Source organism: Anneissia japonica, unplaced genomic scaffold (genome assembly GCF_011630105.1).
Source record: "Anneissia japonica isolate Jap-2015-1 unplaced genomic scaffold, ASM1163010v1 scaffold287834_len5846547_cov211, whole genome shotgun sequence".
Classification (NCBI taxonomy): Eukaryota; Metazoa; Echinodermata; class Crinoidea; order Comatulida; family Comatulidae; genus Anneissia; species Anneissia japonica.
In genome coordinates this window covers 3406625-3419686 of record NW_022704992.1, presented here as the reverse complement: position 1 = coordinate 3419686, position 13062 = coordinate 3406625, and the positions used below count along the sequence as shown (strand labels likewise).

Below are 13062 nucleotides of genomic sequence, written 5' to 3'. Positions count from 1 at the left end.
TATGTACATGGTTAATAATTAGAAATTTCATATCACCTTAATAATATGCTACCGGCAATATTATTATTTCATCATCCATTCAAATTTTTAAGTACAGTGCAGCAGGTTGTAGCGTACTATTCAATGCCACAGATGTCGTTATGTCTACTACTCCACTCCAATTGTTAATCATTAATTTTATTCACAAATCTTTTAAGTTAGTGGAACAGCAGGTGATTTACGTACAAGCTTGTAAGGTATATTTCGGCTGAATTTATATAGTTTATTACAAGAATAAAATGACAATCTGTTACGATAGTTAGAGACAGACTCATTTATACAGTGAATTATACACTATTTGTGTAACACACACAAAATACACTTTAGATTTTTGTCTCCTCCCATACAACCACAAATACACTCACCAATTACAAAATGGAATGACACGAAAGGTGTGGATTTTTTTTTTATCGGGAGAGTACTGAAATTGGAAATTTTAGTTGGGCACACACAGTGCACTACAAATTAACGTATAATGGATACAACATATAATAATAATAATAATATGCGCTAAGTTGGACTGAAGGGGAATATTTTTTGTGTTATTTTCCCTTTAACGTTGGTTTTTTAATTGTTGTCTAACTTCTCTGTTGTCTAAGTTCCCCTTAAGGTAGGTTTTAGTAACATAATAAAAATAATAATAATAAAAAAAAACCAATAATAATAATAATAACAATAATAATAATAATAATATTTAATAAATTACAATAATAATGGAGAGGATAAAATTTTTAAAAACCAAAATAAAATTATACCATGTATGATATATAATGTTAATGTTTAAATTTATATAATTACAATATTGAGTAAAATTTATATGAAGTAAGTGTTACACATATTGTGATAAGCATCTTCACCAATCTTCATGTGAGTTATGAATATGTACTCATAACCTGATTCATAATTACATCAAATTATAAATAAAACATAAATTCATGTCTATTGTTAATGGAACACACCACAAAGTAATAAAACTGGACGGAATATGGCTGTTGCCAGAATCTTAAGAAACATTTTGACCCAATAAATACAATATGAAATATAAAATAAATTTAATAAAAATATTCATTGTATATATTTTTTTTGTACAATTTTTATATCTTTAACTAGATGGTCATTTGAAAATATAACAATTTAGCATTTGATTGGAATGGACGGAATTTAATTAGAATTCAATATTAATAATCCAATGCACATATCAGGGCAACACCCCTCTTTATCCAATGGTACTGCGGCATTGATGATGTCACCTCAGCAAAGAACACAAAGTTGGTTGAGTGACCCGTGGTTGATAGAGTACCTTGAAGAGAACAATTACAAATGAAAATTAGTAAATAGTAATGGGAAAAAAAGAAAACATTAAAGATACCATCTGTCATAAAATATGAAGATATCCTTTAAAACATCAATGAAATAATTAAATATTTAATTAAATTAAAGGATAAAATAAGTTATTAACCTAAATGAGAAACAGATCAAACAAATTTCACTGATTCAAAGATTTATCATTACAAATATTTTTTATTTACTACTATACAATTTAATTTGAATTCTTTACTTTGTCTATGTTATTGGCTTTCAATCAATAATAAAATTCAGAAAATATTTTTCTTCACAATGAAAGTTTGGTTTTCCATACAGTTGCTCACCCTATTGGCTACAATCGCCGACAGTTGGGGGGGAAGGTTGAACCTGTTTCAACTTTGCCTGTTTGCAATGCCAATGAATCAGGGTGCATTGTTAGCTGCCCTGACGCAGTCGGGAAGGCACCCTGATTCGTCTGCAACACAATTGGCAAAGTTGAACCAGGTTCAACCTTCCCGACAACTATCGCCAACCGGGTGAGCGATTCTGCGGAAACCGAGCTTTACCAGCCACAGTAAATACCATGCCTATATTCATTCCCTATAGGTTGTCTGGCAGACAATCAAGTATGTATGTAAAACTTTTTGATCTCATTTAAAGTTGATAACTTATTCTATTCTTTCAAATCAAAATCCAACATTATATTTGAATTTTTGAGGGTTATTAGATTATTGTATGACAGACAAGGTACTGGTAGTTTTAAAAAACTCAAAAATTATCAGTAGTAAATGTTATTATAATTTAATTTCTACCTGAGACATGGTCCATTCCTTGAGATTTCAAAATTCTTTGTTCCATATAATCTATGGCTAAGGAATAGCTTCCTTATATGAGGTATTAAACCACTCCGGTTCACCTGATTTATACAAAGTTTTGTCTAGCCAAGGCCAATAAGACAATCATGTTCAAGTTCAAACTCACTGCATTCAGAATAACACAAAAAACGAAACTACAGGACAATGAAAACTACAGGACAATGAAAATAGAAGTTCTTATACTTTGTGGTTTTTATCTCTTGTTCTTTCATCCACTGAGGACTAACCACACGAAACGTAAAAAAAAACAAAACTGCACTGATCTTAGTTATCATGCTAATTATTATTATAAGTATTTTGCTAATTAGATGGTAATTATTATGCTAATTAATACCTATTTAAATTGTCCATTCTACATGACATGTTTGTAATAATTTTAAGTGAGCCTGCATTTTATTAGTCTATGCCTGCCTATTGAAAACAACTTGAGCTTCATTTATTTTTTGATTGGTTGTCAAGCAGGATGTACATTCACATTTACTAAAGTGTATGTTAGAGGGCAAATTAGTAGAGTATTGTATCCTTTGTTAAGACCCTCCCCAGATGGGACTTTTAGCTGATGTAATAACAGTGCATGCACAAAAAAGAACACTATCTAAAAAAAATATGGGATTGTCTCCTGGTTCATTGACCAAATTAATCTAAATTACCTTCTTGATTTTTAACCAGGACAATATTATATACATTTAAATGTTGTCGAGACTTAAAATACCATATGTATTTATTACCCTGATCATTAGATACAGAATCTATAAAACACTAAAGTGCATCCTCATTAGCTGCGTGGGTATTATACCAAGCCCTGCACGTAATGGACTGTTCTGGAGTGTCAATCAAACTTAACAACTGACCAATCATTGCAGGGTCTAGCAAGCATACAGGCTGTCCAACAAATGCACATATTTGCGTATGTTTTACAGGGGTCCTCCCTCCCCCCCAGCACCCTTGAATCCACCACTGATCTGGTTAATGAGCTTTCTTACCAGAAAAAATATTGATTTTTTTTTCTGCACATAGTGATATCCATTGGCATTGACCTCCATGATAAAATCGGGAGATTCTTGCTTGCAGGAGTGCGGGAGGCCGTCCCGATTTCCGAGAGACTCCTGCAAGTTCCGGGAGACTCGGGACCCCTGGTTATAGCGCTTTTGTTTTATGGGACCTAGCAACAATATCCAAGGTGTGGGGCTAAGAAGAAAGGTCCAAACACAGACCAAATACTTTTAAAACATAAATACTGTACATATAAGATAAGATAGGAGTACACATACCAGCTCTTGTGAGAGTCTTGTAGACTGGGCACACGTAAATTCCACTAGTAGGCTGTACTCGGCTAGCTACAGGAATCAGCTGGATGACAGGCATATCTGTGTATAATTCTTTCGGTCGGGATTCGGTTAACTCGTGTTTATGGTGATCCCAGCGAGCGCCCTCTAAATATAAACCTCTTACATAGCAGCCATTTTCCGGTCTTTCTGTTAATTCTGATGAAGCTTCTCTCATAACCTTTGGAAACATTTTGTACAATATACTTGTAATTAACATTCAATAAATTTTTTATATTTCCTTAATTTTATTTGGTTTATGAAAAATAAATAAATGACAACCTCAATAATTCCATTACTTACAAAGTATTCATTGATATAGAAACATTCATAAAACAATGCAAGATTGATTTAATCACAAATACACAAATAAATTATTTAGTACATGAAACTAATGTATTTAAAACCCTCCTTAAAACTTATCTCTTTAATATATAATTCTACACCAATTATATTTTCTAACAGGCACTATACAAATTCTCAATTATTTCATTTCTTTATTTATTTCATGATTTATTATAGAAAAGTAGCATCACTGATCATAATTAAATTATGGACTTAAAATTTATATTTAATTATTCTATAAAATGTTTGTAGGGGTATTGCACAGAAGATAATTATGTTATTCTTTATCGACGAAGAGCCAGAAAAACAGCAATGCAGATTTCCCAAAAAGAATCAATTTTACTATGCTGGGCCCTGCAACATGTATAAATAAAGAGAGAACAAGAAGCTAAAAGAACTCTTGATTGATCTATTGAAACCAACTGAAGAGGATAAAACACTACCTTAAAGTCAAATGTAATGGTATCAATTGAGATGACAGCTCTCCTTGCATAGTTCTGTAAAGTGCCGGTCAAGAAGGCTTGTGGGAAGAAGAACCCGGAGATCCAGAACACACTTGGGATGCCCTTATTTATCCAATCCTGGACAAAATCCATTCTGGTTACCAAGTCAGACACCCAGGACGACAGTGGCTTCAGTGAAGGATATGCCTAGTTGACAAAATTTAAAAGAAATGATTAAAGACTTAGTATTTTTAATTCCTCTTAACAGTTTTTCTGTATTATATTCTTTTTACTATCTTATTTATATATCCTTGATATTGATCGGCAAGATCGTCACATGTAATTTTTAACCTACAAGGCTCAAAATAGAATCTATAAATAGAACATCTATATGTGTGTAAATGAGTAAATAAATAGATAAATATATATGTATATAAACAAATAGGCTTTAAAACTATATATTAAATTAAAAAAATTAAGTAAATAAATGAAGCCCCGCCCCTTGAATATTGTTGCCATGGTCCCAAAAGACGACAGTGTTAAAACATACGGACATATTCCTGTCACTGTTCTGATTGGTTAGTTGTTAAGTTTGATTGACACCCCCAAAAGGTCCATATAAATAATTATATACATTTAATATTTTATTTTAAAAATTTTTTATTATCGGATTCCCTCTCCCGGCATCACCTCCTCACCTGCCTGCCCTTGGCTAACAACAGATATCAGCTCAAACTCACATTTGAAAATAGAAAGTAATTTACATGCATTGAAATCACTACACAGATTTAGGCTTACTCTATTACAGTGTTTGACATTGGTTTGTCATGTGACTTTGTGGGCTCTATTGGGCATGATATTCATATATTGAATAAAATGTTTCAGAATACATATTGGAATATACATTTAAATACATAAACTGACATAAGTAGTTTATAGCATGTAAAAAAACTGAATTCCCTGGCCTTTAGCTCACCCCTAAACTTGAGATAATTCAGAATCTGAAACTAAACTTTGGTTGATTGGACATTACTAACCTTGTTGGCCCACATTGTTGGCACTGTATTATTGAACATTTGGTTAGACATAGTCTCTAGTTCTTCCGACATCACAACTAAGCCTTTCAAAGCTTTCAGGACGTCGTGCAATGCCTTCTGGATTACCACTAACAGACGATTGTATCTGCAAATTAAACCATATGTAAATAAATACCAGTTTTTATTTTATTTTTTATTTTATTTCCAACTAACAGAGTTAAAAACCTCCAATTAAAAGTTGACATCAGATAAGTATAATATAAACACCATTTTTGCTAAATTTGAAATAGAATTTACGATAACCTAGTAACTACCACTGGGGGACTTCCAGAGGCATAGGCATTTCGTGCTACATAGTTACCATGTGTGTGCAGCACGCTCTATTTGCTACTAACTAGCTGCTCAGGCTAGGCTATGCCACTAGAAGTCCTCCACAGAGTTGCGAGACATTGGCGGTGCTGTTTCAAAATACACCCGATAAAATAGTGTATAGATGAAAGAAACAAAAAAAAAACATATAAAATTAAATAAACAAATGAAATAATAAATAAAATAAATACATATATAACCTAAAACATCCCAATCATTTTTTACTTAAAAATGGTTAAACTGTCAAAATGAATGTTGATATCAGTAATACAGAACTTATAGGTATCAGACAAACGCTTAAGTAGACCTCTACACGTCCAAAGGATAGATTTAAAAGCACCCTCTATTTCGGATATGGCTAGGCACATGGAAATTAAATAAAGTAACTAATTCACAATCAAAATCAAACTTTATAGTTTTATAAAGAAAAATCATATCAAAAATCATTCTAGGGTTACTAAGAAGCTCAATTTTATCATAAGCAATCAGTTCATCAATCAGTTTTTTTTCACGTAAAATATTCTTGTGAATATTCAAAACATAATTTACGCAATAATAAAAACAAAAACAGTAATTTTATTAACAATCACAATATCAAAATTCTTTTTTATCGTATTGTATCGTATAGGTTGCGGGAGTCTCCCGAGTTCCCCCGCACTCACACAAGCAAGAAGAATCTCCCAGAAAACAGGTCTCCATAAGTGGCTTCTTCCAAATTCAGACCCCTGGCAGGTTAATAAGTGAACCTTTGAATATTTAATCATTATAATAATAAACATACCTGATGACTTCTTGTATCAACACAGTGTTCATGGACTCCTCGTACCTCACTGGATGTTTCTTAATGACCATTTCAATGTCCACTGCTTTGGGGACAACATCCAAGATCCGTTTTGCCATCTCCTCTATCACCTACAAGAAAAGAGTCACTATCTTACACTATCCTATGGCAAACTTATCGGTGGATGCCATAGCATTGTAAAATATTTCTCATCACATTTCATTTGTTGCATAAACATACTACAGACATTGATAAACTAACCACCTCCTTCCCCCTATAAGCTCTTCAACTTGGTCCCACCACAGCAGAGCACAGCTGTTGTCGTCATCATCACTGCCATTACAATCCTCATTATATCGTTATCGTTATCGTCATCATCATCGTTACTGTTTTTATAATACTATATACACATAATGGTAACAAAACATTTAAGCAATACTTACCTCTTCTCTAGACCGTCCTGATCCTGATGCTGTCTTTGGTTGTAGTTTCAGCAGGCCACTCAGTAGACTAAATGTTTCATTTTGTGCAAATGTGATGTTGGCATTATCATGAAGTCCAAATATCTCAGGGGTATCATTGATGGGCAAGCTCTTGATGTATGAAACATATCCCTGAAATATATAAATTTAACATTTATTAGTAAAATATTAAAGAAATTTATATAGATTTTATGTGAAATATTATGCAAAATCAGTAGGTGAAATAACTTACTATGAGGTTTAATTAAAACAATAATAACATTAATTAATAATAAACAATAATGATAATTAATAGCAATAACATCAATAATAAATAATAATGACCATGTATTTAACATAATATTTTTGTATTGTTATTCTTTAGTCTTGCATATTAACACCCTACACTTTTATTTGCTGTAGAGTATCAAACATTTTACGATTTTATGCAGATTTTAAAGCAAGCTAGAGTGAGGTAACAGAAAAAGATGCTAGTCTATTTCATTTTAAAGATAATGAAAAAAAACCCCTTTAATTTACTTCATTGGATAAATTATTTTTTGCGCAATAAGGCAGTAGACGACAGATGCTTGCCAATCATGCCATGGAGACAGATGTCATAATTCCCATATTCCTGATTGCTGCTTTATATTAGTGTCTTCAGATCAATATTATGAAACTGTATGATAACATTAACATTGATACTAATCTTGGTCTATGTCATTTTTAATTATATCGCAATCTTTCGAAGTCATTCATTCATGATAATGCAAGTAGAACATGAAGAGTTTGCTTATCTATCTATTATTCATTATTCAACCTCATTTAATTAAATGTTTATCCTGTCACATGGTGAATCATCAATCTAGTTTGTGACATGTTGGGAAGCAAGGGGGAGGAAGTGGAATTTTGAGGATGTAGTGAATGTTCAATTTTCAGTAATGACTGTTGTCGTAAAAAAATTGTAATATATTAATTGAATTATTACCACTGGAGGTATTTTTCCATTACAACATCTCTTGTGATTTTACAAAAAAAGTAGGAAATATACATGGTAAAATTCATCATTGGATCGGATTGGATTGAATTGGATTTATTCGGTGTAAACACCAAGGATAGCCCACGAAAGTCTAGAAGAAGACTTATTTCCAGTGGGGTCCTTCTGGTGGTGATTGGGAGGTACACCGGGAGACAATCCCCATAAATGCACACGTGACCAACGGCTTTCATTCGAAAGACGGTGTGCTATTGTAACTTGTATTTCAGCCCTTCAGCTGAAACACAAGGAGAGGCAGCGTTGGGAATTAAACCAGCGACCTAGAGATCTCCACGGTTCAGCGCACACACAGTGGCTACCACCAGATTAGCCGACCGAGCTAAGCTGCTCTCTATCAGTAACACAAACGATCAAAATGACACTCAGTCCTCCCTTCTTGAGTTTTAAATCAGGACCTATCTTTCACAAGGTAGTAAAAAACGATTAACATAAAGCATCTAATAAAAATGCACAATGAATCAGACCCTTTTAGCAGCTGTGTCATCAACAATTTCGTGACTCGTAGTTAAAGTAGATTACTTTTTAGTAAAACTAACTCTGCTGATCCAACAAGAACCCAGCACCTTGAGTGGAAGGTGAGTATTTTAACAAGCTACTGCACCAGTCAAGAGAGCTAAAAACACTTTGTCTGAAGTATTTGAACATCGTGGTATTTCCCAGGGATAAGCATTCTCCAAAGGTTACTGACTGCTGCCATGCCTTGCTCAATCGTCATGCCTTTGTTAATGCACTAGCAACAGATAACATTCATATTCAAGTCTACCAGATAAATAGTAGATAAATAAACTTCATTTTGATAACAAAACAAAGCCCATTTACTCAGCTCAATTTTTAATTATCATGTTATTTCATAAGCCCGGCCTCTAATTAAAGTTATAATTTTTTTTTTTCACTAACTTCTGCCAGTTCTTGGTCAATCATTATGCATTTGTTGATGAACTAGCAAGAGATAACATTCATATACATGTCTACAAGATAAATAGTAGATAAATAAACTTCATTTAATAACAAAACAAAGCACATTTACTCAGCTCAATTTTAAATTATCATGTTCAAAAACCATCTAATAGACAGATTCGGTGATGTTTGTTCATGTGACACAACTTGGGTATACATGAAAAACATTACAGTGCGATAGTATAGGAAAAGATGTTGTTTTCGCAACCATAACATTATCTTTTCCTATACTATCGCACTGTAATGTTTTTCATGTATACCCAAGTTGTGTCACATGAACAAACATCACCGAATCTGTCTATTAGAACCACCCACTGTTAACATGAGAAATAAATGGCTAGGAAAGGCAATATGATTGTTCAAAATAGTGTTTATTTACTTATCCTAGCGTTCTCCTAGGATTGTATACTTTGAAATTTAAGTGATCCTTCATAAACCTTAGTTAGCCCTAACAACGCAGTGCACTTCCAAGACCATATGCATACCTAAACATGCCTAGCCTAACATTTGTCAAAAAATCTCAATTTTTGCAGCCAGATCCTTTACTGCGTTAGCAAACCATGAAGACAAAACTCTCAAGTTCAATTTCCAATCAATTTGGTATAGTTTACTGAGAATTATGATGATCTTTACAGAAATAACAAGGGACAGCCACAATAGCAATCGCCATGTAAAACACTGTTGTGCCAGTCAATTGTTTATATCCAACACCTAAGTTAAGACATGTGACGCCTATTGCCAAATCCCTCTATTGAATTACAACATTTTTTTTTATTTCACTGATTGCCATGCCTTGGTCAATCCATGGTCATTCACAGTGCCTTTGTTTAGCAAGAGATAACACTCATATTAAATTCCATGAGATAAATAGTAGATATAAACTTCATTTGATAAAAAACAAAGCCCATTACTCAGTTCAATTTTAAATTACAGTATCAAGTTTAATATTTCATAAACTTTCATTTTCAGTAGTAAATGTTTCTATTTTAATCCAATAATAGTATTGTGGACAGCTTTTGGTATAAAAAAAAAGAAAAAAAAGGGCTTCATCCTCTTCAAAAAACCTCTGGAAGAGATGCAATAAAAAATTTCTATAACTGTAAGATACACTCATAGTCAAATGTACTGTACTTTCATTTTCCAATATTATGTCTGGCTCATTTGCTACCTTACAAAGTCATCTACTAGTACTGAAGGTTATTTGATGGCAACCTAAACGATTCAGATTTGTTACGAAAAAGCTGGGAACATTATCAGGTGTAGTGGGAGAAGCTCTTTCAGCCTCAAGGGGGTAAGATAACGTGGTGCCCCAGATTAAGCATCACCAACGGTGTAAATATGCTAAACAGGGGGAACCCTTAAAATGAACTAATAACTTCTGGCTCCTAAAAAGAAAAACATCATCAAACCAAAAAAAAATTGGGGAATCTAGCAAGCACAAACATCCACGATACATCTATAGCCAGTGGTGGATCCAGGAAAATAGCCAGTGGTTGATCCAGGAAATTAGCCAATGGTGGATCCAGGAAATAAAAATAGAAAGCCTAGGGTGAGAATTTTACAGATGGCGAGGCAGTTGGGCCTGAGATACAAAATGTATATGTCTATGGAACCTCTAGTTAACCATTTAGCATTCTCAGATTTAAACTGGAATGTAATTATTTTTCCCCATTATTTTTATTAATTTTCACAAATTTAGGGGCTCAAGAAAGCTGTTCCCCCTTAAATCTGCCTATAATAGCAAGGATATTTCACTTATTATAGAAGTTTGTTTTTATTTCAGTCTAGAAAACTCAGACTGAATATAATCCCCATTATTTAAGGCTAGACAAACTGAGAAGGAAATGAGAAAATCCCCCTGAGTGCTGAATCTAAAAGTGTTTGTCACTGTAGCAGTACTTACTACTGTATGATGACAAGTCAAAAATAAACTTCAGAATTAAGTGTGCTGTTTACTATATATTCCATTTTGATCAACAGTACTGGATTGATGGTAAAACGTAGAAATCACTTATATTTTGGTCCATCGGATATCATTTCAATCAAATAATGAGATGACACACATTGTGAATGGTTAATTATTTTTGTTTACTTACATAGAACAAAAAAGCAAAATACTGAATTAAATTTTAATTGTTTTATTTATGTGTAAGGACATGGGAATCAAAATGTTAAACATGTATATAACTCACATTGTGATCCATGGTAGTTGGTATTTGTCTATATATTCCGGATGGGGAGTAGATATGTTCCTCGTTGAGGACGCTCTCGTTGTAGTAATCCTGAAGGATATTCATAATGCATCGCCTATCCTGATCATCTGTCACACGCCCTCCGTAGTTGATATGGCCAGCGGTGTACTTCAACACCTTAAATGGAATAGTGTCATATTCCAGCAGGAACATCTTTAGTTGGCTGATGCAGATACGCATGTCACCTGTGGTGAACTCATACGGGATGTTGAAACCAAGGGCGCCAAACTTGCGCCTCTCAATGTTGACACCATGGAAGAGACATAACGACAATAGCAACGATTTGAATGTACCGGTCTAGTAATACAAGAAAATAAAGCAAATTTAACTGGAGAAGTGAATAAATTTCACCTTAAGTTAGCCGAAAAATTCCTTCTCTAGATTTTTATTGTCATCGTTACTATCGCTACCATCATCATTACTATCACTATCACCTCACACTACCGCCACTATCATCATCAACATTCTATAGGTACATATTGGTAAATTGTACAATCAAGCAGAGAACCTGTCAGGAAAACATAGAAATAAAAGAAGCACACCCATAACAAGTTAACAAAATAATTAGGTGTGGTATATTATCAAGTTGGATTTTGATTTCTGTATTGTATATTTACTATTTTGAACAACACTGGAAATAAATTTACCTTTTTGGTACTTTATTGTGTTTTTATCTATGAATATTATTTTTGAATTCAGAATGAAGAAATAGAAATAAAAATAAAATAAATTTTGGAAACAAAACAACAGGTTAGATTACTTTCTCTCCACACGAGTTCAGGAAATCATCGTTGAGGTTAGCGTAGGCTGAGAGCAGGTTAGCTTTAATGCCTCTTGGAGGCTCAATGGTCATCTTGGAGCTGTTTTGTAGTATGGCTACCGGAAATTTAGGGCTAGGCAGACTAGTCAACCACAACCGGAAATCTCTGTGAACCTGAAAACAAGATATTTATTCAGATTTAATTACGATTTGCTAAGAGGAATGTGAATTGTTTTCTTTTGCTCCCATGAGCACTTGATTTCTAGTCCATTTCCTAGAGTGGCTCTTAGTCTTGTTTTGGGTGATTTCCCTTAAAAAATATTGACTTTTTTAGAATTAATAAATAAAAATGTAAATTACTATTTTAAGCATTTGTTTACAATGTTAAAGTTAATACTAATACTAAATTTTATTACTTGGGTGACACCAAGTAACTTTGAAAATGATTCTACTATTATTATATTTTACCAGTACTACAACATATTATAATGATAAAATAATTAAGGAAAATTAAAAACAATAAAATAACAAGAACAACAATAGTATAACAGTAATATCTTTTTATTAGCGTGTCATTATCTGATTTAGGAAATCATATTACAATAGCATCAACAATATTAACAAAAACATTCTAATACACTATCCATGTCGAATGAGGGTAAAATTAACGTTTAACTAAATCCACTTCCTGTAATTTCCTACTACTTCCTGTAAACCTGGAATCTCCTTAGATGTATGATGATCATTTTAAGGGTCATGACCCCAGGAAGTGCTGGCTGAAGATAGGCTTTGATTGACACATTACCTTGTCAGTGTCAATGTTCTCAATCAATCTCTCAAGCGATGGCATCCAGCTTGGTGACAAGTGACAGTTCTGGAAGAACACCCATTTGCCACGGTCCATGGCACTCCGCATCAGTGCCTCTGCACGTGGACCCTATATAAATGAAAAAAGAAAATTATTAAGTACATCGAAGATGTCCATGAGTATGTGTGGTATATGAAGAGTCAAACCCATATTTTCCTCAATGACCAGTTACTTAAATTATTGGGCAC

At 33.3% G+C, this 13062-nt stretch overlaps 1 protein-coding gene across 4 annotated transcripts in view; it reads right to left on the bottom strand.

Annotated features, from left to right (window-relative positions):
* Nucleotides 1-719: 719 nt before the first annotated feature.
* LOC117105072 (dynein heavy chain 1, axonemal-like) overlaps nt 720-13062 on the bottom strand; it is a 40106-nt gene continuing 27763 nt past the window's right edge. For all 4 annotated transcript variants that reach the window (XM_033246089.1, XM_033246090.1, XM_033246091.1 and 1 more), the window contains 9 exons: nt 12812-12943; nt 12007-12180; nt 11187-11543; nt 6963-7133; nt 6520-6650; nt 5370-5514; nt 4333-4539; nt 3491-3725; nt 720-1339 (listed from right to left, as the gene is read on the bottom strand). In XM_033246089.1, the coding sequence (XP_033101980.1) occupies nt 1218-1339; nt 3491-3725; nt 4333-4539; nt 5370-5514; nt 6520-6650; nt 6963-7133; nt 11187-11543; nt 12007-12180; nt 12812-12943 (1674 nt within the window). In that variant the 3' untranslated portion in view covers nt 720-1217. The remainder of the gene's footprint in view (nt 1340-3490; nt 3726-4332; nt 4540-5369; nt 5515-6519; nt 6651-6962; nt 7134-11186; nt 11544-12006; nt 12181-12811; nt 12944-13062) is intronic.